Here is a 25,324-nt window from a genome sequence, read left to right on the forward strand (position 1 = left end):
TATCGCCTGAGGGTCCCTTGACCTGGCGCAATATCTTTTTAGCTTTTTGTTTAGGCGGGACGCCATCATGTCCACCTGTGGCCTTTCCCAACGGTTTACAATCAGTTGGAAGACTTCTGGATGAAGTCCCCACTCTCCCGGGTGGAGGTCGTGCCTGCTGAGGAAGTCTGCTTCCCAGTTGTCCACTCCCGGAATGAACACTGCTGACAGTGCTATCACGTGATTTTCCGCCCATCGGAGAATCCTTGTGGCTTCTGCCATCGCCATCCTGCTTCTTGTGCTGCCCTGTCGGTTTACATGGGCGACCGCCGTGATGTTGTCTGACTGAATCAGCACCGGCTGGTTTTTCAAGCAGGGGTCTTGCCTGACTTAGGGCATTGTAAATGGCCCTTAGTTCCAGAATATTTGTGTAGGGAAGCCTCCTGACTCGACCATTGTTCTTGGAAGTTTCTTCCCTGCGTGACTGCCCCCCAACCTCGGAGGCTTGCATCCGTGGTCACCAGGACCCAGTCCTGTATGCCGAATCTGCGGCCCTCTAGAAGATGAGCACTCTGCAGCCACCACAGCAGAGACACCCTGGCCCTCGGGGACAGGTTGATCAGCCGATGCATCTGAAGATGCGATCCGGACCACTTGTCTAACAGATCCCACTGAAAGATCCTTGCATGGAACCTGCCGAATGGAATTGCTTCGTAAGAAGCTACCATCTTTCCCAGGACTCGCGTGCAGTGATGCACCGACACCTGTTTTGGTTTCAGGAGGTCTCTGACCAGAGATGACAACTCCTTGGCCTTCTCCTCCGGGAGAAACACCTTCTTCTGTTCTGTGTCCAGAATCATACCCAGGAACAGCAGACGCGTCGTAGGAACCAGCTGCGACTTTGGAATATTCAGAATCCAGCCGTGCTGTTGTAGCACTTCCTGAGATAGTGCTACTCCGACCAACAACTGCTCCCTGGACCTCGCCTTTATAAGGAGATCGTCCAAGTATGGGATAATTATAACTCCCTTCCTTCGAAGGAGTATCATCATTTCGGCCATTACCTTGGTAAATACCCTCGGTGCCGTTGACAGACCAAACGGCAACGTCTGGAATTGGTAATGGCAGTCCTGTACCACAAAACGGAGGTACACCTGGTGAGGTGGGTAAATGGGGACATGCAGATAAGCATCCTTGATGTCCAGTGATACCATGTAATCCCCTTCTTCCAGGCTTGCAATAACCGCCCTGAGCGATTCCATTTTGAACTTGAACCTTCTTATATAAGTGTTCAAGGATTTCAAATTTTGAATGGGTCTCACCGAACCGTCTGGTTTCGGTACCACAAACATTGTGGAATAGTAACCCCGTCCCTGTTGAAGGAGGGGAACTTTTATTATCACCAGCTGGAGGTACAGTTTGTGAATTGCCGCCAGCACTACCTCCCTGTCCGGGGGAGTAGCTGGCAAGGCTGATTTGAGGTAACGGCGAGGGGGAGACATCTCGAATTCCAGCTTGTATCCCTGAGATACCACTTGTAGAACCTAGGGATCCACCTGTGAGCGAACCCACCGGTCGCTGAAGTTCCGGAGACGGGCCCCCACCGCACCTGGCTCCACCAGTGGAGCCCCAGCGTCATGCGGTGGATTTAGTGGAAGCAGGGGAGGATTTCTGTTCTTGGGAACTGGCTGTATGGTGCAGCTTTTTCCCTCTACCCCTGCCTCTGGGCAGAAAGGACGCGCCTTTAACCCGCTTGCCTTTCTGGGGCCGAAAGGACTGTACCTGATAATACGGTGCTTTCTTTGGCTGTGAGGGAACCTGGGGTAAAAATGTCGACTTCCCAGCTGTCGCTGTGGAAACGAGGTCCAAGAGACCATCCCCAAACAATTCCTCACCCTTGTAAGGCAAAACCTCCATGTGCCTTTTAGAATCCGCATCACCTGTCCACTGCCGAGTCCATAACACTCTCCTGGCAGAAATAGACATTGCATTTATTCTAGATGCCAGCCGGCAAATATCCCTCTGTGCATCTCTCATGTATAAGACTACGTCTTTAATATGCTCTATGGTTAGCAATATAGTGTCCCTGTCAAGGGAATCAATATTATCAGACAGGGAATCAGACCACGCTGCTGCAGCACTGCCCATCCATGCTGAAGCAATAGCAGGTCTCAGTATAGTACCTGAGTGTGTATATACAGACTTCAGGATAGCCTCCTGCTTTCTATCCGCAGGCTCCTTTAAGGCGGCCGTATCCTGAGACTGTAGTGCCACCTTTTTTGACAAGCGTGTGAGCGCTTTATCCACCCTCTGGGATGTCTCCCAACGTACCCTGTCCTCCGGCGGGAAAGGGTACGCCATTAGTAACTTTTTAGAAATCACTAATTTTTTATCAGGGGATGCCCACGCTTCTTCACACACTTCATTTAACTCATCTGAAGGGGGAAAAACCACTGGTTGCTTTTTCTCCCCAAACATAATACCTTTTTAGTGGTACCTGGGTTAATGTCAGAAATGTGCAACACATTTTTCATTGCCGTAATCATGCAACGGATAGCCTTAGTGGAATGTACATTAGTCCCGTCGTCGTCGACACTGGAGTCAGACTCCGTGACGACATCTGTGTCTGCCATCTGAGGTAGCGGGCGTTTTTGAGCCCCTGATGGCCTTTGAGACGCCTGGGCAGGCACTGGCTGAGAAGCCGGCTGTCCCACAGCTGTTATGTCATCAAACCTTTTATGTAAGGAGTTGACACTGTCGGTTAATACCTTCCACATATCCATCCACTCTGGTGTCGACCCCGCAGGGGGTGACATCACATTTATCGGCACCTGCTCCGCCTCCACATAAGCCTCCTCATCAAACATGTCGACACAGCCGTACCGACACACCGCACACACACACAGGGAATGCTCTGACTGAGGACAGGACCCCACCAAGTCCTTTGGGGAGACAGAGAGAGAGTATGCCAGCACACACCACAGCGCTATATAACACAGGGATTTACACTACACAAAGTGATTTTCCCTATAGCAGCTATAATACACAGTGCCCCCCCTCTCTTTTTTACCCTATTGAGCCTGGAAACTGCAGGGGAGAGCCTGGGGAGCGTCCTTCCAGCGGAGCTGTGAAGTGGAAATGGCGCCAGTGTGCTGGGGGAGATAGCCCCGCCCCTTTTTCGGCGGGCTTCTCCCGCTCTTTATATTAATATTATGGCAGGGGATTTTTACACATATATAGTTTATTAGACTATATTATGTGTTTTTTGCCATTTTTAAGGTAATCTAATTGCAGCCCAGGGCGCCCTTCCCCAGCGCCCTGCACCCATCAGTGACCGGAGTATGTGGTGTGCATGGGGAGCAATGGCGCACAGCTGCAGTGCTGTGCGCTACCTTAATGAAGACCGGAGTCTTCAGCCGCCGATTTTCTCCTCGGAATCTTCCGTCTTCTGGCTCTGCAAGGGGGGCGGCGGCGCGGCTCCGGGACCGGACGACCGAGGCTGGGCCTGTGTTCGATCCCTCTGGAGCTAATGGTGTCCAGTAGCCTAGAAGCCCAAGCTAGCTGCAAGCAGGTAGGTTCGCTTCTCTCCCCTTAGTCCCTCGTAGCAGTGAGTCTGTTGCCAGCAGATCTCACTGAAAATAAAAAACCTAATAAATACTTTCTTTACTAGGAGCTCAGGAGAGCCCCTAGTGTGCAACCAGCTCGAGCCGGGCACAGATTCTAACTGAGGTCTGGAGGAGGGGCATAGAGGGAGGAGCCAGTGCACACCAGTAGTCCTAATTCTTTGTTAGAGTGCCCAGTCTCCTGCGGAGCCCGTCTATTCCCCATGGTCCTTACGGAGTTCCCAGCATCCACTAGGACGTCAGAGAAAAATAATAAAAATTAATAATGTAAGCCAACCAGTGCTTTTAACACTACGGTGGAATTATTATCCTTCAAAACTGATACAAGTCAGTTGAATGTTTCATCTTCTGTGTAGAAGGCGAGATACTACACATTTTATTATATTGGGGGAAATATAAATTTGTGGAACTCCCTCTGAACCCAAATGCATCAAATATCTGAATTTTGGGGAAATAATTATTCCAAGTTACAGATTTGTAGTGCGGCCTTATTTGTATGTGAGTATGTTATCTGAAATGGAATCTGTATGTACAGGAAATCAGGAATTCCTCATCTGATGATAACTTGCATACAGAAGGCATTTTCTATGGTCTGTAGCTATGGAGGTATTTAGGAATTTTTGGTTGATTGAGCGGTTTAAATACATGGCCTACAATATATGCTGCTGACGTATTGCATGCTGTAGAGAAATATGTTAGTGCAAGCAATCTGCAAAATTCTGCTCTTGGCTCTGCCACCAGCTGGAAGTAGTGTTCTCCGGACCCAGATTGGCATTTTGTGATTCATGAAAGCAAAGGGTTTAGCCTTTGTGCCTAAATGTACACACGACTGAAAGCCGGGCTAATGAAAAACAAGCTTTCAGATCACCATGTATGAGCACACTGTGTTTAACACAAACTGTGTTTTATTCCTTTTGTTTTACCGTAGGCAGATGATTTAGATGGAGAGATAGATCTCCGGACTTGCACTGACGTGCCTGAATTTAACGTACAGAGGAATTATGGCTTCCAAATCCATGTGAGTGTCACATTACCTGATCCCCAGGAATTCTATGCTAAGCAGTACATTAATATATTAAAGTGTGATATTGTTAAAGTTGAATTGTATGACCTTTTATATTGCTTTAATGAGGTTTGTGTATCCAGAAAACACCCTTTGCCTTGTACGTGTTTATCTTGAATATTTCCACTCATATTAGCAGCGCCTTTGACCACTGCACACTTAAAAAAAATTTCACTAGACTTATTTTTCTTTATCGTTTTAATACATGTTTAAATGATCTCATACTAGGGGGAAGAGGTATCTAGCCATGGAGCGAGATAACACTGAGAAGTTACCCAAAGTAACCAATGAGCTTCTAACTGTCATTTATCTAGTGCAGTCTTATATTAGAAGCTCTAAGGCGTTATCGCTCTCCAAGGCTTGATGCATCTACCGCTACATAATTCCATCCAGTCATTTATTATAATTTTGTAAAATGCTGATTTTTAGCATAGAAATTATTTATAGGTGTAAATCGATCAATTTAAAAATGCATTCTTTTGGTTGTGATTAGGGATATAAATTGTTTGCACTTCTGTTATTTCATTTGAATCCTCTTGATTTCATTTTTTTCTTCTTTCTCATACGTCCTAGAGGATGCTGGGGATGCTTCAAGAACCATGGGGTATAGACGGGATCCGCAGGAGACATGGGCACACTATAAGACTTTGAATGGGTGTGAACTGGCTCCTCCCTCTATGCCCCTCCTCCAGACTCCAGTTAGATTCTGTGCCCAGCGAGACTGGAAGCACACTGAGGAGCTTTCCTGAGTTTCTCAGAAAAATACTTTTATTTAGGTTTTTTATTTTCAGGGAGACCTGCTGGCTACAGGCTCCCTGCAGCTTGGGAGTGAGGGGAGAGAAGTCAGACCTACTTCTTAAGAGTTCAAGGGCTCTGCTTCTTAGGCTACTGGACACCATTAGCTCCAGAGGGTTCGATCACTACGGTACGCCTAGCTGCTTGTTCCCAGAGCCGCGCTGTCACCCCCCTCACAAAGCCAGAAGATAGAAGCCGGGTGAGTATGAGAAGATCAGAAGACTTCTGTGACGGCAGAAGACGGCTTGAGGTACCGCGCAGCGGGCGCGCTGCGCACCATGCTCCCACACTGATCACGGCACTGCAGGGCGCAGGGGGGGCGCCCTGGGCAGCATGGGGGGCCGCAAATACCACTGGCATGCAATTTAACAGTGCCCAGGCACTTGTTAAGGGACCCCCAGCCAGTATAAAGAATTTTGAGCAGGACTGAAGCGCGCCATGTCGGGAGCGGGGCTTAGCCGTATAGCTCTCACCAGCGCCATTTCTCTCTTCACAGAAGGCTGCAGAGACGCTGGCCCTGATCCTCCACACTGCTGTGCAAGTGACAGGGTGAAAAACGGGGGGGGGGGCACTTGTAATTAGTGAATTATATTGTTACTGACTTCATAACTGGGATAGGCGCTGGGTGTGAGCTGGCTGAACTCTCTCTGTGTCTTTCTAACAGGCTCTGCTGTGGGTCTGTCCCCTATGGCCCAGTGTGTTTGTGGCTGTCGGTACGTGTGTGTGTCGACATGTCTGAGGCTGAATGCTCTTCCCAGGAGGAGGCTGGCGTGGGGACTGACAGTTCTGTGAGAGCGACAGTGTCGGCACCGCCGGCAGATGATTGGGTCAATATGCTGAGTGTTTTAAATACGAATGTGACTAAGTTGGCTAAGAGGTTTGATAAATCTGAGTCTAAGAACCAGACATGGAGGAAATCCATGGAGGATGCTTTGTCACAGGTCCAGACCCCTTTGGGGTCACAGAAGCGTGCATTTGCCCAAATAGTAGATACAGATACCGACACGGACTCTGAAGCCAGTGTCGACTATAGTGATGCCAGATTACATCCAAAACTGGCTAAGAGTATTCAGTACATGATTGTGGCGATAAAAGACGTATTACATATTACTGAGGACCCTGCTGTTCCTGATACTAGGGTCTGTATGTTTAAAGGAAAGAAACCTGAAGTAACGTTTCCTCCCTCTCATGAACTAAACGCACTTTTTGAAAAAGCTTGGGAAAATCCTGACAAGATACATGTTCCCAAAAGAATTCCAATGGCATATCCGTTTCCCTCTGGGGACAGGGAAAGCTGGGAGTCAATCCCCACGGTAGACAAACTTTATCGCGTCTATCCAAAAAAGGTGGCGCTTCCGTCCCCTGACACGGCTGCCCTAAAGGACCCTGCGGATCGTAAGCAGGAAAATACCCTGAAATCCATTTATGTCACTACAGGGTCGCTACTCAGGCCTGCCGTTGCTGCGGCATTGGGTGAGTAGCGCTATTGAAAAGTGGGCAGATAACTTGTCCTCTGAGGTAGATACCCTAGACAGGGATAGTGTGCTTTTGACTTTGGGTCACATCAAGGACGCTGCAGCATATTTAAAAGAAGCTGTAAGGGATATTGGCCTTTTGGGATCAAGGGCCAATGCCATGGCAGTCTCAGCTAGGAGAGCATTGTGGATTCATCAATGGAATGCTGATGCTGACTCTAAGAAGGCGACGGAGGCTCTACCGTTTAACGGTAAGGTCTTGTTTGTGATGGCCTCACTGACCTGGTGTCTACGGCTACCGCGGGTAATACCTTATGTCCCTGCACAGCAGAAGAAATCGCCTCACTATCAGATGCAGTCCTTTCAGCCCAATAAAGTCAAAAAAGGACGTGGGTCCTCTTTCCTTGCTGCGAGGGGGAGAGGACGGGGAAAAAGGTCACAGGCTGTGGCAAGTTCCCAGGAGCAGAAGTCCTCTCCGGCTTCTACCAAATCCACTGCATGACGCTGGGTCTCCGCTGCGGGAGTCCGCTCCAGTGGGGGCACGTCTCAAACTCTTCAGTCAGGTCTGGGTGCACTCGGACCTGGATCCTTGGATAGTAGACATAGTAACTCAAGGGTACAAGTTAGAGTTTCAAGACGTGCCCCCTCACCGATTTTTCAAATCGGCCATACCAGCTTTTCTTCCAGAAAGGGAGATAGTAAGCGCTGCGATACTAAAGTTGTGTCAAAATCAAGTGATTGTCACGGTACCCCCGTCTCAACAGGGTGAAGGTTTTTATTCGAGTCCGTTCGTGGTCCCGAAACCGGATGGCTCAGTCAGACCAATTCTAAACCTAATATCCCTCAATTTCTTTCTGAAGAAATTCAAGTTCAAGATGGAGTCTCTACGAGCAGTGATCTCCAGTCTGGAGGAGGGGGAATTTATGGTGTCGGTCGACAAATAAGATGCCTACTTACATGTCCCTATATATCCTCCACATCAGGCTTACCTGAGATTTGCTGTGCAAGATTGTCATTACCAATTTCAGACGTTGCCGTTTGGTCTGTCCACGGCTCCGAGGATTTTCACCAAAGTAATGGCGGAAATGATGGTTCTCCTGCGCAAGCAGGGAATCACAATTATCCCGTACTTGGACGATCTCCTCATAAAGGCGAGGTCCAAGGAGCAATTGTTAATGAATGTTGCTCTTTCACTGACGATTCTGCAACAACACGGTTGGCTCCTAAATTTGCCAAAATCACAGTTGGATCCAACAACACGGCTGTCGTTCCTGGGTATAATTCTGGATACAGAATTGCTGAGAGTTTTTCTTCCAGTGGAAAAAGCTCTAGAAATACAGAACATGGTAAAACAGATTCTAAAACCGGCAAAGGTGTCAATTCTTCACTGCACTCGGTTGCTGGGGAAGATGGTGGCGGCCTATGAGGCCATTCCGTATGGCAGGTTCCATGCCAGGGTGTTTCAGTGGAACCTGCTGGACCAGTGGTCCGGGTCTCACCTGGACATGCACCGGAGAATAATTCTATCTCCCAGGACCAGAATTTCCCTTCTGTGGTGGCTGCACAGTTCTCACCTTCTGGAGGGACGCAGGTACGGGATTCAGGATTGGATCCTGGTGACCACGGATGCAAGCCTCCGAGGCTGGGGAGCAGTCACACAGGGAAGAAACTTTCAGGGAAAGTGGTCAAGCCAGGAAGCTTGTCTAACATAAACATTCTAGAATTAAGAGACATCCACAACGGCATACTGCAAGCAGAACATCTTCTTCGAGGTCTGCCGGTCTTGATTCAGTCAGACAACGTGACAGCAGTGGTGTACATAAACCGCCAAGGCGGAACAAATAGCAGAGCGGCGATGGCCGAGGCCACGAAGATTCTTTGCTGGTCGGAAAGACATGCCAGCGGTCTTCATTCCAGGAGTGGACAACTGGGAAGCAGACTTCCTCAGCAGACATGATCTCCATCCCAGAGAGTGGGGTCTTCATCAAGAGGTCTTTGCAGAAGTGACAAGTCATTGGGGAGTTCCTCAAGTGGACATGATGGCGTGCCACCTCAACAAGAAACTTCAGAGATATTGTTCCAGGCCAAGGGACCCTCAGGCGATAGCGGTGGACGCCCTAGTGACACCGTGGGTGTTTCAGTCGGTCTATGTGTTCCCTCCAGTTCCACTCATTCCAAAGGTGATAAAAATTATAAGAACAAGGGTTCAGGCGATCCTGATTGTTCCAGATTGGCCAAAAAGGGCCTGGTATCCAGATCTTCAGGAGTTGCTCATAGAAGATCCCTGGCCTCTTCCTCTTCGGGAGGACCAGTTACAACAGGGGCCGTGCGTGTATCAGGACTTACCGCGGCTGCGTTGGACGGCGTGGAGGTTGAACGCCAGATCCTAGCCCGAAAGGGTATTCCCAGTGAAGTCATTCCTACACTTCTACAGGCTAGAAAAGAAGTAACGGCAAAGCATTACCACCGTATTTGGAGAAAATATGTCTCTTGGTGTGAATCCAAGAAGGCTCCTACGGAGGAATTTCACCTGGGGCGTTTGCTCCATTTCCTACAAGCAGGTGTGGATGCAGGCCTAAAATTAGGCTCTATTAAAGTACAGATTTCGGACTTGTCTATCTTTTTTCAAAGGGAATTGGCCTCTCTTCCAGAGGTTCAGACATTCGTAAAAGGCGTGCTGCACATCCAACCTCCCTTTGTGCCGCAGTGGCACCATGGTACCTTAATGTGGTGTTGCAATTCTTGCAATCACATTGGTTTGAACCTTTGCGCAAGGTTGAGTTAAAATTCCTTACTTGGAAAGTGGTCATGTTGTTGGCCTTGACGTCTGCAAGGCGAGTGTCTGAGTTGGCGGCTTTGTCTCACAAAGCCCCTACTTGATTTTCCATGCTGATAGAGTGGAGTTGAGAACTCTTCAGCGATTTCTGCCAAAAGTGGTTTCATCATTTCATGTTAACCAGCCAATTGTGGTGCCAGTGGCTACTGACGCACTGGCGGAGTCAAAGTCTCTCGATGTGGTTAGAGCTTTGAAGATCTATGTCGCCAGAACGGCGCGGATTAGGAAAACAGAGGCTCTGTTTGTCCTGTGGGCTCCCAACAAGATTGGGGCTCCTGCTTCTAAGCAGACTATTGCGCGCTGAATTTGTAATACGATTCAGCAGGCTCATTCTACTGCAGGATTGCCGTTACCGAAATCGGTGAAAGCCCATTCTACCAGAAAGGTGGGCTCATCCTGGGCGGCTGCCCGGGGAGTCTCTGCGTTACAACTTTGCCGAGCTGCTACTTGGTCGGGTTCAAACACCTTTGCTAAGTTTTACAAGTTTGATACCCTGGCTGAGGAGGACCTCTTGTTTGGGCAATCGGTGCTGTAGAGTCATCCGCACTCTCCCGCCCGTTCTAGAGCTTTAGTATAAACCCCATGGTTCTTGAAGCATCCCCAGCATCCTCTAGGACGTCAGAGAAAATAGGATTTTAATACCTACCGGTAAATCCTTGTCTCTTAGTCCGTAGAGGATGCTGGGCGTCCGTCCCAGTGCTGGCTGTATCTGCAGTTTGGTTATAGTTGAGTTCAGTCAATCTGTGACTGTTGTTGGTCATGCCGTTGCATGCGTTGTTGTTGAATGCCATGTTGTACGGCGTGTTGGTGGTGTGAGCTGGTATGTATCTCATCTTAGTTTAAAATAATTAATTAAATCCTTTTCCTCGAAATGTCCATCTCCCTGGCACAGTTCCTATAACTGGAGTCTGGAGGAGGGGCATAGAGGTAGGAGCCAGTTCACACCCATTCAAAGACTTACCTCTATACCCCATGGTTCTTGAAGCATCCTCTACGGACTAAGAGAAAAGGATTTACCAGTAGGTATTAAAATCCTTTTTTTTTTTTCTTTTTTTTTTTTTCTCTTTCAAGGTTTCAGTTTTGTCTGGTTTTTTTTTTTTTTGCTTCATGCACTGTTATATGCTATTTAAACACCATCTTACTTACTTTCACCTTGATATATTGTGCAATAGAATGAATGCGAATTACAAGTTATCACCAACAAGATTGGGTTATCACTTCTTCACTCCTTCGTAGATGCCATATTCCTTTCTGGAGACTAGTATATTAAAGCCGTGACAATTTTCCTGGGGGATGTAGTCAGAATGTGGACATTCAGATTGTTGTCCTGTTCAGTCAAAACGTCGACATGTTCATACATGTTGATACAGTTCTTTTTATTTCCACCATATTTCGCATCTAAAGTGACAGAAGATTGCGGGGCGATATTCAAACTTTTTACCGACAGTCAGAATCCCGACCTCGAGTGCAGCGAGTCCCCTCGCTATTATACTTCCCCAACCATTGCCCCGTATTCCCACTCTGGTGGTGGTCCATGCCACCACCCGAGTGGGAATACGGGGCAATGATTGGTATTTCGACGGCCAGCATTTTCCCTGCTGTCGGGATTCCGGCGTTCGGGAAATTAATTGCGTCCCATTTGGTTGACATTATGTTATTGTCAAGATTATAGTGTCTACATAATGATTATCTGCATTCTGAATGTCATTATGTCATACCAAACCCGTTTCCAGGAATATATATTTCATAATACTTGTGGTAGTTGTTTATGTTAATAGTTTGTTTTGAAATCGAGCCCCATGGACTAAAAGAGCAGTTTATGTAAAAAGCAAGCAAGCCCCACTCCTTATGATTTAGTGGTTTCTGTCTAATGTGACTGAGGAGATAGGTAACTAAAGTTCCAGTATTCTGCTTCTTGGTGGGGGTGACATTATTGAAATTTACATAAGGGCACCAAATACTTAAGGACCAAATACTGGAGTAGAAATGCTGTTGGGCTCTTTCTATATTTCCTTACTCCCTTGTCCCTTGCAGACCAGCGAGGGTGTTTTCACACTTTCTGCTATGACTTCTGGGATACGCAGGAACTGGATTGAAGCATTGAGAAAAAACGTCCACCCTGTTTGTATACCCGATGTGACCAAGTAAGTCATTGGTGCTTGGGTAACAATGTTGTGTAAAATGATATGTGAAGGTATTTACATTGTAATGAAAGATACATTGTTTATGAGAGACTGAAATTCACTGATTGAGATATCAGTTGTGTATTGTCTTTTTTTCCTCTGCCCACTTGGTTAAATGAGGTGGGAACATATTGTAACTACTGCATAATACAATACTGCATACTCGCATGCATCAGTTGTCAGGAGAGGTTTGCATAAACTGCAAATGAGGTAACAGCAAACACAGTGGGGGGATTTGAGCAATTTAGTTGTTGCTCTGTTCGGGCGTGAACAGTCACTGGATCCGACATTTCTTCTTGCAACCCCTTATGCTGGCTAGAAGAAATGTGAGAAAGGTCATTTATTTGGGCATCCAAAAGGCACTTCACTTAGTTGGATTTTAACCTTTTTAGGTGGCTAAACCCGGCACTTCTGGGCATGATCAGCCCCCCTCGTTTTCCCATCACTTTAGATGGGAGCTCAGGCACATGTGGGCGGGACGCGCATAAACAATCTAATATCCCTCCATGGAGTAATGCATAGCAGCCAATCCGATATTTGCTCTGATTTTTCTAAACACTACTGAAAAAGTGTCAGACTCTTATTTGCTGCTTGGAGCTATATTATATCTTTTCACGCTAACTGTTGTAAGCTGCAATAAAGGTGTTCTGCTGTGTCTTTTACCACTTGGTATGCTACAAATTTATAATAGACAAAATGGCATAGGGTTAGATTTACTATGCCATTTTTGACCCTGAAATTTAAACAGTAATAATATTAGATGCAAAATCAGGTGTGTTATGCATTTGACGTTATTGCGGTTTAAAATTTTAGGGACAGTACCTCAGAGTACTGGTGGTTTCTGAATCTAAGCTTAGTACATCTAACCCAAAGACTTCAAATTAATTTATAACTTTATCAATCTTTAGTGTAAAGAATGCTGGGCACATAGGGCTTAATGCAGGTGTGGCAGTTAATTGGGCACACTTTGCTCAGAAAAAAATGCATATATTTGCTCTTATCCAAAGTTTTACGTATCTCAAGATATGTTTGCTGCTAGTTATTATCACTTGCCCTATACTAGGTTCAAAAGATAAGTCTCCAGTGTATTTCTGCTTATGCTCAGATCTACGCAGCCTGCATTTGCATGAACACTCCTTCACTGAACCACCTACATGAGAACTAGGTCACATCCCAGTTCTAAAGAAGGAGATTTATATAGCAAGTATATACGATTCAGGTGCAAGCAAGAGTGGTTTCCCCTAGCAGCTGTGATGTTGGGAGATGGTAAATCTCCCTAAAAGAAGATAAAGAAAAAACAATGGATATACAGCACTTTGACACAATTCATATTGTCATGGTAAACCTATTTTAATCAACAATATTTAAAAACAAATAAATGTATATAAAAAAGGTAAGACCAAATGCAAGGTCAGTTGGTAGTACACCAGTATCTGGACTTGAAAAGTTTTTGCTCCACAGGTATAATCACTTCCTCTTGAGCAATAATCAAATGGCGGATACTGTAGTTCTCAAAGAGGGCAGTTAATATAAGAATAATTCAAGGATGAGTTTCGGCTAATGAGGCACATTACCAGTCCTGTGTTCCAATTGAAAGATCCAAAGAAATGATGCACCCTATGGTGATGGTAAGCAATGATGCATGGATCCTGGTTCACAGCGGGAGGAATGATGCTGAGTGTGCTGTCCTTGAAAAAGTCCTTTAGATAGAAGCCAAAGTGGAGTAGTCCAGTCTCCTGGTGTTGGAATTGGTGACGCGTTTTGCTGCTCCTGGCAGCTTTGTCAAAGGACTTTTGACAAAGCTGCCAGGAGTAGCGAAGCATCATTCCGCCCGCTGTGAACCAGTATCTGTGCATCATTGCTTAGGCATGGATAACATTGAACCTAAATCAACCATTTATCGGATTTTCAAGAACTTCAGGGAGAGAGGTTCAATAGTTGTGAAGAAGGCTTTAGGGCGCCCAAGAACGCCCAGCAAGCGCCTGGACTGTCTCATAAAGTTGATTCAGCGGCGGGTTCGGGGCACCACCAGTGCAGAGCTTGCTCAGGAGTGGAAGCAGGCAGGGGTGAGTGGATCTGCATGCACAGTGAGGCAAAGACTTTTGTAGGATGGCTTGTTGTCAAGGGCAGCAAAGAAGCCACTTCTCTCCAGGACAGACTGATATTCTGCAAAAGGCACAGGGATTGGACTGCTGAGGACTGGGGTAAAGTCATTTTCCCTGATTAATCCCCTTTCAGATTGTTTGAGGCATCTGGAAAAACACTTGTCTGGAGAAGGAAAGGTGCGCACTACCATCAGTCCAGTGTCATGCCAACAGTAAATCATCCTGAGACCATTCATGTTTGGGGATGCTTCTCAGCCATTTACTGGAATTGCTTACAATTTTGCCTAAGAACACAGCCATGAATAAAGAATGGCACCAAAACATTCTCCCAACCATAAAAGAGCAGTTTGGTGACAAACAATGCCTTTTCCAGCTTGATGGCGCACCGTGCCATAAGGCAAAAGTGATAACTAGGTGGCTCGGGGAACAAAAAAAATCAAAATTTCTCCTGCAGAGTCCACAGGATAACGTTGGGATATGATGACTCGATAGCGGATTTGCACCAAACGGTCAAAGCTTTTTGGCCTCCCAGCATGCAACGGGCCGTCCGTGTATCCCCGCCTCCTGGCTCAGGCAAATTAGTTTTTTGTTTGGTGCGGCAGGAACCGGACCATGGTCAGAAGGGCTGCTGTTTTTTAGCAGCCATACGTTTTTTATTTTATAGTCTTACTATTTTTCTGAGTGATCTTTCTGAAAAGCGTCTTATACGTACCTTAGAAAGAGTCGCTCCAGCAGCTCCCCACCGGGTCGCGACAACGCTTACCCACGAGTACAGTGCCGTTTCGGCGGGCGTCTGTGTAGGATGAACTAGCAAGTCCAGCAGACGTTACCAGGCTGTGGCCGGAGCACGGGGAGAAGGTAAGGCATCGGTTCCGCTTAGAAGGGGAATACGGACACAGCCGCACTATTTTGGGAGGAGACTACCAAACAGTCGCTGAAGTGGCTGCCACCTAGAGTTTAGCAGCGCTGGGCCTTAGGGACCATAGGCTCCAGGGGTAGTATAAGGCCGCGATCCCTAGGGTTGATATCCGCAGTGGGGAGTCAGACGCTCCCCTGGTCGCCCCTCCCCCCGGTTCATGACGAGTTTCCTCCGAGTCTCCCACCATGAACTGTTTTCCCACTTCCGTCTGAGATGCTGTGTACTAAGGCGACCCAGTTGCAGCATAGGCGGCTGTGTGACTGGTGCGTCAGTGTTCACTTGGGCGTCTGTGTTCACTATAGGTTCACGGAGCGGTTGTGTACATAGTGTCTGGATCCATAGTGTCTGGATCCACGTCTGGATCCACTCAGCGTTCGCAAACATATTGATCAGTCCTGGAAGCGGCGTGAGTCTCCCTGTATCCCACTCTACTGAGCACAGGTAATACAGCACTAAGGGGCTAATTCAGACCTGATCGCTGCTGTGCGTTTTCGCACAGCAGTGACCAGGTCTGTACTGCGTATGCGGCAGTGCACCAGCGCATGCCAGACAGCCGACAGCTGTCTTAGTCCTGCGATTGACAGGCAGAGGCGGTCGCTGGGAGGGTGGGAGGGGGCGTGGTGGCGGCGTTTGGACCATTGGAAGCGACCCGGGCATCGACGAGTAGCTCCCTGCCAGCGCGCAGGAGCTGTGCTGGTAGGAGCTACTCTTCCAGTACAAAAGCATCGCCGCTGTGCGATGCTTTTGTACTGGGGTGGGCGTCCCCCCGCATGTCAGGGAAGCTGATCTCTACAATCAGGTTTGAATTAGGCCCTAAGGGGGTCATTCCGAGTTGTTCGCTCGTTGCCGATTTTCGTAACGGAGCGATTAAGGTGAAAATGCGCATGGTACGCAGTGCGCATGCGCTAAGTATTTTAGCACAAAACTTAGTAGATTTACTCACGTCCGAACTAAGAATTTCCATCATTGAAGTGATTGGAGTGTGATTGACAGGAAGTGGGTGTTTCTAGGCGGAAACTGGCCGTTTTGTGGGAGTGTGCGGAAAAACGCAGGCGTGCCAGGATAAAACGCGGGAGTGTCTGGAGAAACGGGGGAGTGGCTGGCCGAACGCTGGGCGTGTTTGTGACGTCAAACCAGGAACCTGAGCTGATCGCAATCTGTGAGTAGGTCTGGAGCTACTCAGAAACTGCTAAGAATTTTCTATTCGCAATTCTGCTAATCTTTCGTTCGCAATTCTGCTAAGTTAAGATACACTCCCAGAGGGCGGCGGCCTAGCGTGTGCAATGCTGCTAAAATCTGCTAGCGAGCGAAGAACTCGGAATGACCCTCTAAGTGTCTATCTACCTTTTGAGTATGAATAGTTGAATAAGTGCTTAATGCATATGAGTCTGATAATTATTACTGTTATTTTCTTACGCTATGCGTTTAAATACGGTTAAAGCTTATATAATGTAATGCAGTAATATGTTTCTCCTACATACTTGAAATGTATTTGTGGTTGATTATGTGCTCATATTGCTTATTATACTAAGGTATAACCTGTGACTGATTCCTATTTTGATTGCTGACTTTACTATAATTCTATCAGTTTTTCCTGTCTATTCCGATTCTCAATGCTGGTGCAAAGCAGGTTAGGGTCGGATTGTATGTACTTTAACAAAACTTAAAGTGATTACAGTCACAAATTGTGAAGTACACTGTGCAAATGTCTGACTATTTATCATGTCTAAGAGCGGCAAGGGTTAGGAAAATACACTCACAGCAGCACCAACACTCATATCATGTTTGTCTTGCAAAGCTGGGTTAACCTCTCAGGATCTGGTTCAGGATGGTTTTTGTGCAAATTGTTTTAGCTTTCACCATGGTCTCTTGAAAATTTCAAGGCAGACGCAGGTGCAAGTTGATCCCCCATGGGCTATGTTTGCACAGTATAGCTGAGCGGATAATTCTAACTTCTGTACCAGGGATAAGTTACACTATTAACCCCTACATGCAGCATTCCACCTGCGGTTTATCACTTACAGCATGGGAAATAGCAGCCTCTCAACAGAAACAGACTGAAAAGCCAGTTGTAAGTAAATCACATAGACCTGAAACAACATCTTCACAGTCTACGCATGTTTCAGATGAGGATTAGTCGCAGGATGTAGACTCATGTTCTGGTTTTGCATACGAAGATGAGGAAGAAGGTCTCAGCTCAGTGGACATATCTGAGTTAATTACTGCAATGAAAGCTATTCTATCCTTAGAAGAATCAGCAGAGCCTGTTTTAAAATCCAAGGCACCTGTGTTTAAACGTCCCAAATCAGTTAGGACTGAGTTTCCTGGGTCAGATTAGCTGACGGAAATTATGGAAGAGGCTTGGGCTACGCCCATTAAGAAATTTAGAATTCCAAGGAAATGCAATTCCAATTATCCTCTTCCGGCTGGGGATTGTTTAAAGAGGGATGTGGCCTCCAAAGTAGATATGCATGTCATTCGATTAGTGCGAAAAACTACATTATTTTTGCCTTCAACATCATTAAATGATGTCACTGATAGGAGAGTGGATGGTTTTCTAAAAACCATTTTTTCCCTGTCTGGGGCAATCGTAAAACCTGCCATGGCTTCAGCCTGGATGGCAAAAGCAGTGGCATCTAGAGAGCAAAAATCTCATGTTGCACATATCAAACAGGATGTGATGTTGGATATGGGTACAATTGCCTCTCGGGCATCAGCTTCAGCAGTAGCTGATCGCAGAGCAGTTTGGTTATGTACATGGAAAGCTGATTCAGAATCCAAAAAGTTTTTGGAGTCTTTACCTTTTTCTGGAGATATTCTTTTTGGTAAAGAATTAACCAGTATTTTGGAGTCAGAAGCAGACTCCAAGAAACTAAAATTCCCTTCCACATACAAATTCAAGCCTACAGTTCCAGCTTTTCGGCCATTTCGTTCTCAAGGAAAAGCAAAAGGTGATGGCATACAGTCCCAATTCAACAAGACTGGCAAGACTAAAAAGCATTGGGCTACCAGAGGACAGGTTCCTAAAATAGAAGATAAGCCATCAGCCTGATGGTGCGGGCCTCCACCTGGGGGATCCCAGGGTGGGAGGCCAACTTCTTCAATTTGCACAGATCTGGCAGCAGTCTACCACCTTTTTTGTACCAGTGCGTCTTTAGTGGAGACGAAGGCCAGGGCTTTGCAGGAGGCAGTTCAGATATTGCTTCAGCCAGGATAATCATCCCAGTTCCTCCTACGCAACGAGGATAGGGTTTTTACTCCAACCTGTTTCTAGTCCAGAAGCCAAATGGGTCGTTCCAGCCCATTCTCAGTCTCAAAGTGCTGAACAAGTACATTTGGGTGCCTCGGTTTCATATGGAAACTACGTTCCATCATTTTGGCCATGGAGCAAGGGGATTTTATGGTATCCCTGGACATCCAGGATGTTTACCTACATGTTCCTATAGCCCTGTCCCATCAGCGCTATCTCCGTTTCGCTATCCTCCAACAGCATTTTCAGTTCCAGGCCCTGCCATTCGGATTGGCCACAGCCCCCAGAATATTTACCAAAATTATGGTGGTAATGGCAGCTTATGTCCGCCAGCAGGGGATAAGAATTTTTCCATACCTCGACGATCTTTTAATCCTTGCACAGTCTCAGGAATTGCTTCTGTGTCACCTGCAACAGACAATAGTGTGTCTGGAGAAGCGCGGTTGGCTCCTAAATTGGGCGAAATCTTCTCTGGTTCCGTCACAGCGGATGACTCACTTAGGGGCTGTATTGAATTTGAGCCTTCAGAGAGTAATCTTACCTCTGAACTAAATTTCCAAAGTTCAGTCAAGGATTCAGGAGCTGCTACATAGTCGAAAGGCATCCATTCACGCAGCAATGCGTTTGATGGGATTGATGGTGTCAACATTCGACATGGTAGAGGTATGCTCAGTTCGATTCGAGGCCTCTGAAACATCAGATCCTTACCAAATGGAATGGTTTTCATCGGACTATAAAAACGCAGACTATGGCCCTTACTCTGGAAGTAAGGAGGTCATTAGCCTGGTGGCTACAGACATCCCATCTGGACAAAGGGAGACCCTTTTGGATATCAGATTGCGAAATTCTGACAACGGATGCCAGTCTTCAGGGCTGGGGAGCGGTGTCGGGAAGGTTTTTTTCCAGGGGCAGTGGACCAAGGAAGAAAGTTGCCTGCCAATAAATATATTGGAACTCTGGGCCATATACATGGTGCTGATTCAGGCAAAGGACATCCTTCAGTGGAAACCAGTTCAGATCCGCCCGGACAATGCGACGGCAGTAGAGTACCTGAACCATCAGGGAGGAACTCGCAGCAAAAAAGCAATGAAGGAGTGAAGTTGCAGGTTAAAGTGGGGAGAACTTCATCTTCCTGCCTTGTCCGCAGTGTTCGTGCCAGGAGTCCTAAACTGGGAAGCGGATTTTCTCAGTCGCCACGCCATTCATGCAAACGAATGGGCTCTACACCCAGAGGTCTTCCAGATCCTGGCCGACAGGTTGGGGTTGCCAGAGATAGATCTCATGGCGTCTCGTCAGAACAATAAAGTTCCTGCATACTGATCAAGAACAAAGGATCCGAAAGCGATCTTTGTGGATGCCCGGTCGGTTAGATGGGACTTTCATCCACCAATCACCTTATTAGTGGTGAGAAAGGTAAAACAAGGAAGGGGTGCTGTGATACTAATAGCTTCGGCTTGGCCCAGAAGACATTGGTACACAGATCTGCAGAGGATGTCGATGGATGCTCCATTCCTACTCCCTTAACGTCCAGATTTACTGACCCAAGGTCCTTGTTATCACAGACACCTGGATCAACTGTATTTGACGGCGTGGCTTTTGAGACCTCTATCCTAAAGTCAAGAGGATTCTCACAACAGGTAATTCAAACAATGCTCAGAGGAAGGAAACCTTCCTCGGCTAGCGTTTATCACCGAATATGGCAAGCCTATAATCAGTGGTGCAGTGAACGGAAATTTGACCCTAGGTCTTTCAGAGTTTCCAGGATCTTGGCATTCCTTCAGGCAGGAATGGATAAAGGTTTAAAGCTGCTTCCTTGAGAGTGCAATTGTCAGCATTGACTGTATGGTTCCAAAAGAAAATTACCAATCTACAGGATGTGAACACTTTTTTTTTTTTTTCCAGGGAATGCTGCGCATTCAACCTCCCTTTTGTTTCTCCTACAGTACCTTGGAACTTTAAGTTTAGTCCTAAAGGCCCTTCAAGTTGCCCCATTTGAACCACTTAAAAGAGTGGATCTTAAAATATTGACAGCTAAAGTTCTCTTTCTACTGGCCATGGCTTCAGTTAGAAGAGTTTCAGATTTAGGGGCATTGTTATGTCGTCCTCCATTTCTGATTTCTGCAGCGGGGTACACTGGTTTCCACAGGGAATAACATCGGGGGGTAGAGTTGGATCTTGATCCGAGGCACCAACAGACTAAAGCTTTGACTGTTCCCAGGATGCATTGCACCGCCTCCTTTATAGCCCCGCCTCCAGGCACTGGAACTCAATGTGTAAGTTGGTGCCTGCATAGCAGGTCACTAACAGGGGGGACTGCGCTAGGCAGCCCTGAAAAGAGCTATTAAGAAGACTTTTAAGTGCCGCAACACTTTCTATGTCATTTTGACATGCTGTGCTGCGGCTTCATCACCTCCCCCAGCAGCTCTGCATATTCCCGGGCCTGGTTCCTGGGTACTGGTAGCGGAGGCGCACCGGACTTCAGGCACACACCGCTGACGCTCTCCTGGATCACGTGGTTGCGTGCTTCCCAGGAGACGGACTGCGCCGCTGGCGTGGACACTGTACTGCACAGGGACCACACTATATCCACCAGGGCAGGGAGCACAGGTCGTATTTACTAAAATCCATTTAATATAGGCTCCATAGTACCCGGTGGTGAGGCCCAGCATAGCGGATAAGGCGCTGACCTGCAGCCCCTCCTTCAGCTCCGGGCACCATCTGCTCCTGGTATTCCCACCCTGGAGCTGCATTTCTCCCTCACTCCCTGACAGAGATTTTTGCGTCATCTTCACTACTAGCTGGGCTAATCTCCGGGACTGCAGGGCTCTGTCTCCTCTGTAAAGCCGCCTGCCTCATCAGCGCTGTGCATTTACAGGCACTTAAGTTTTCTACATGTCATTTTAGACAGTGTTAGTTCAGAACAAGTGTACTGCTATCTGAATATTTAGTACAAGTATTCTGTGATATACATCCAGTACCTACTGAGCATTGTTATATCTATACTCATACATATTTATATGTAGTTTTACTAGTCCAGTGCAGTTTTATAGTTTATATGTAATAACTTCTGCATTGTACATGTGACTGAGTGTGCCTGTAGCTGTTGTGTGGGATTCCATTCTCCTATATCACGTATTGCTATCACTATATTCTGTACCCTGAGGCGCTAAGTGCGTTAGGGGTATTTTTTCGGTGTGTTTCTGTCAACTCAAACCGCTTAAATCCTCTGTTTTGTGTGCTGTGTTTACTGTCACATAGGGGGTTATTTGCAGGTATTGTGTTTGTCTGGCTTTATTGTACTGTTACACCCTGAGGCTTCATTCCTTATGATGTCTGCTACACAGGGCGGGAAATCCACGGACGCTTCTGCATCCTGCAGTACTGGCACCACGGATTTACCTGAGAGGGAAGTTTTAGCTGCTGGTTCAGGCGCTGAGTGCCATACACCTAGTCACCATACACCTAGTCACTATACACCTAGTCAACCTGCAGCACCTGTGGGACCCACCCTGGGCAGCATTCTCAAGTCTGCTGACTACACTGTGGAACCTCCTGTGCTATTGTAGCCACATATTGTCCCTGTAGTTAATCCGCCCTGGGAGGATAATCTCTCTACCCAATTACAACAATTAAATCAGTCTTTGGTTAGACAAAAGTCTACCCCACACTCTTCTGGGACCAAGGGGTTCATCTAAACGGGCCATTTCTTCCTCACATTCCACTAATATTTCGATGAGGATGGGGAATATACTGATCCATCAGATACTGATACAGTTGCTTCTGATGAGGAATTTACAACCCAGGTTGATGTTCCTGACCTACTGGAGGCTATTAAGCTAATTCTTCAAATAGATGAGGACATTAAGCCTCCTACTGCCTCTAAGAAACCTGATAGGTTCAAACGTCAGAAGGTTGTTAAAGTAGTCTTACCACATTCTGACCATTTAATTGACATACGTCAGGAATCCTGGTCGTCTCCAGGAAAGAATGCGAAAAAGATGCTAGCTCGTTATCCTATCCCTGCGGAGTTGAGTAACAAGTGGGAAACTCCACCGCCGGTGGACTCTCAAGTCGATCCTCTTGTGGTGTCATCTACCCTGCCTGTCACCACTGTCACCTCACTGAAGGAACCGATGGATAAGCGTGTGGAAGGATGGCTGAAGTATATTTACTCCTGTACTGGCGCTGTACATAGACCCACTATGGCAGCCTCCTGGGCTGCGAAAGGTATTAAAGCATGGGTTCAGGCAATTGAGGATGAGTTGCCACAGGATTTTTCTGACACTGCCAAACAATATCTGTCTTATATTACCACAGCCTCCCACTATGTTCAGGAGGCGGCCTCTGATTCAGGTGTAATGGTGGCCAAGGCATCTACTACGTCTATCCTAGCTCGTCAAATTATGTGGTTGAGGTCCTGGAAGGTGGACCTGGACTCCAAAAAGAGGATCTGGACAAGATTGTGACTGACTCTGCTACTGCCAAGACTGAGTGTCTCCCAAATTCTAATCCTTCGCTCCCAAAGGCTAAGAGTACCACCTTTCATTCTTTTCGACGGTTATTCAAACTATGTTGGAGGCCCGCAAACCGGCTTCTGCATGGATTTATTACAGGGTCTGGAATTCTTATTTCAAATGGTGTGCTGCTGAGAATTATTGATGCCCATTCATTCAGAACTTCTAGGCTTTTGGCTTTTCTGCAACAAGGTCTAGATTTAGGCCTTCGTCTGGCCTCCCTCAAGGTTCATATATCTGCCTTGTCGGTGTGGTTTCAGAGAAAAATTGCGTCTATTCCTGACATTCATACTTTCATACTCCAGGGTGTTTTAAGGATTCAGCCTCCCTACGTCCCTCCTGTGGCTCCATGGGATCTGTCTGTAGTCTTGAATGCCCTGCAAGAGTCTCCATTCGATCCTCTTGAGTCTGTGGATCTTAAATGCCTTACACTTAAGGTCGTGTTTTTATTGGCTATTGCCTCTGCTAGAAGGGTGACTTAGGCGCTTTGTCCTGTCGTCCACCCTTTCTGATTTTTCACCGTGACCGGGCAGTTCTTCGAACTCGCCCTGGTAATCTACCTAAGGTGGTATCATCTTTTCATCTCAATCAAGAGATTGTGGTTCCGGCCTTTATCTCTTCTGGTTTGTGCTCCAAAGAGCGGTCTTTAAATGCGGTACGGGCTCTCTTTATTTACGTATAGGGGACTGCCTCCCTCAGGAGGGCAGATACCCTTTTTGTACTTTTTGGTTTTCACAAACGTGGCTGGCCTGCGAATAAGCAGACCTTGGGCAGACGGATTAGAATGGTGATTGCACAAGCCTATGCGCAGGCTGGTCTCCCAGTTCCTGCTGCTATCAAAACCCATTCTACTCGGTCTGTTGGACCTTCTTGGGTGGCCCGCCCGCTGAACAGTTGTGCAAGGTGGCTACGTGGACCTCTGTGAACACGTTCATCAGGTTCTATGCCTTCGATACTTCCGGCTCCCAGGATTCTTCCTTTGGACGCCAGATTCTTGTACCCGCTACTGTGTGTCCCCTCCCATGAGGAACTGCTTTAGGATATCCCCGATGTTATTTCCTGTGGAATACCAGTGTACCCCGCTGCAGAAAAGGATTTATGGTAAGAACTTACCTTTGTTAAATCTCTTTCTGCGAGGTACACTGGATTCCACAGGCGCCCACGCTGACGCACTTAGCTTCTTTGGGTTTGTATGGCATTAGCCGCTAGTCCCTTCTCCTGTCGTGAGAATGTGGTTCTATGTGACTAACATCTGCCGTCTCTTTTACCTGCTACTGCATTGGACTGGTTAACAAAACTGAGCTCCAGTGCATGGAGGTGGGGCTATAGAGGAGGTGGTGCAATGCATCCTGGGAACAGTCAAAGCTTTAGCCTGTTGGTGCCTCGGATCAAGATCCAACTCTACACCCCGATGTTATTCCCTGTGGAATCCTGTGTACCTCGCAGAAAGAGATTTAACTATGGTAAGTCTACCATAAATCTCATTTTTTTTTTTTTTTTATCCAGATAGGAAGATACCCAGATTTATTCTGAGAACTGCTCTAAGGTGGTGTCTAGATTCCACATTAACGAAGAAATTGTAGTCCCGGCTTTCCAAGGGCCAGACCTTTCTGCGGGCGATGCATCGTTGGATGTAACCCGTGCCTTAAGGATCTACGTAGATCGTACCAGTGCGGTCAGAAAGACAGATTCTCTCTTTGTTCTCTACGGATTTCACAAGAGAAGATGGTCTGCTGATAAGTAGACACTGGCGAGGTGGCTTCGGATGACTATTCAGAAGCATATACTCAAGCTGATCTCCCTGTTCTGGATAATGTCTCTGCTCACGCTACTCGTAAGGTAGGCCCGTCATGGGCAGCACAACGTGGTGCTTCAGCAGAACAGATATGTAAGGCAACCACATGGTCTTCCATTAACACATTCATTAGACATTATGCCTTTGATACCTTTGCCTCTCAGGACAGTGAATTCGGGCGAAGGATTCTCCTGTCCAATCAGGAGTGTCCCCATCACTAAATTGGTTTGAGACATCCCAATATTATCCTGTGGATAACCTGTGGACCCTGCAGGAGAAATATACATTCTGGTAAGAACTTACAGTTGATAACTGTATTTCGCCTAAGTCCACAGGATCCACAGGGATCCCACCCTGACGCACCTGATTTAAGGATCCTTTTACTCACTAACCTCTTCCTTCTTGTACGGAAGGGTGTGCATGTGTGTTCTTCTCGCCTGATTAGGGCTTTCTACGATGGTCCCGCCTTGAGCTTTTGAAAAACAACTGATTTGCCTGAGACAAGAGTCGGGGATATATGGACGGGCCTGTTGCATGCTGGGAGGCCGAAAAGCTTTCACTGTTTGGTGCAAATCCACTGTCGTCTCATCATATCCCAACGTTATCCTGTGGACTTAGGATAGGATATAGCAATATGCCGACCGATACCAAGCTATTTGTGCGGTGTGAAAGGGGTATAATCCTACATGTAATATCAACTGAACACTGCTTTTATATAAAGAAACCATCAGCAGCAGGTGAACAGCAATACCAATCATTCCTTATTCTGTGTTTTGAAGATTTCCTG

General features: G+C 46.9%; 1 protein-coding gene across 8 annotated transcripts in view; it reads left to right on the plus strand.

Annotated features, from left to right (window-relative positions):
- LOC134958139 (TRIO and F-actin-binding protein-like) overlaps nucleotides 1-25,324 on the plus strand; it is a 145,735-nt gene that overhangs the window by 47,879 nt on the left and 72,532 nt on the right. For all 8 annotated transcript variants that reach the window (XM_063940522.1, XM_063940521.1, XM_063940523.1 and 5 more), the window contains 2 exons: nucleotides 4,531-4,620; nucleotides 11,806-11,915. In XM_063940522.1, the coding sequence (XP_063796592.1) occupies nucleotides 4,531-4,620; nucleotides 11,806-11,915 (200 nt within the window). The remainder of the gene's footprint in view (nucleotides 1-4,530; nucleotides 4,621-11,805; nucleotides 11,916-25,324) is intronic.

Source organism: Pseudophryne corroboree, chromosome 9 (genome assembly GCF_028390025.1).
Source record: "Pseudophryne corroboree isolate aPseCor3 chromosome 9, aPseCor3.hap2, whole genome shotgun sequence".
Classification (NCBI taxonomy): Eukaryota; Metazoa; Chordata; class Amphibia; order Anura; family Myobatrachidae; genus Pseudophryne; species Pseudophryne corroboree.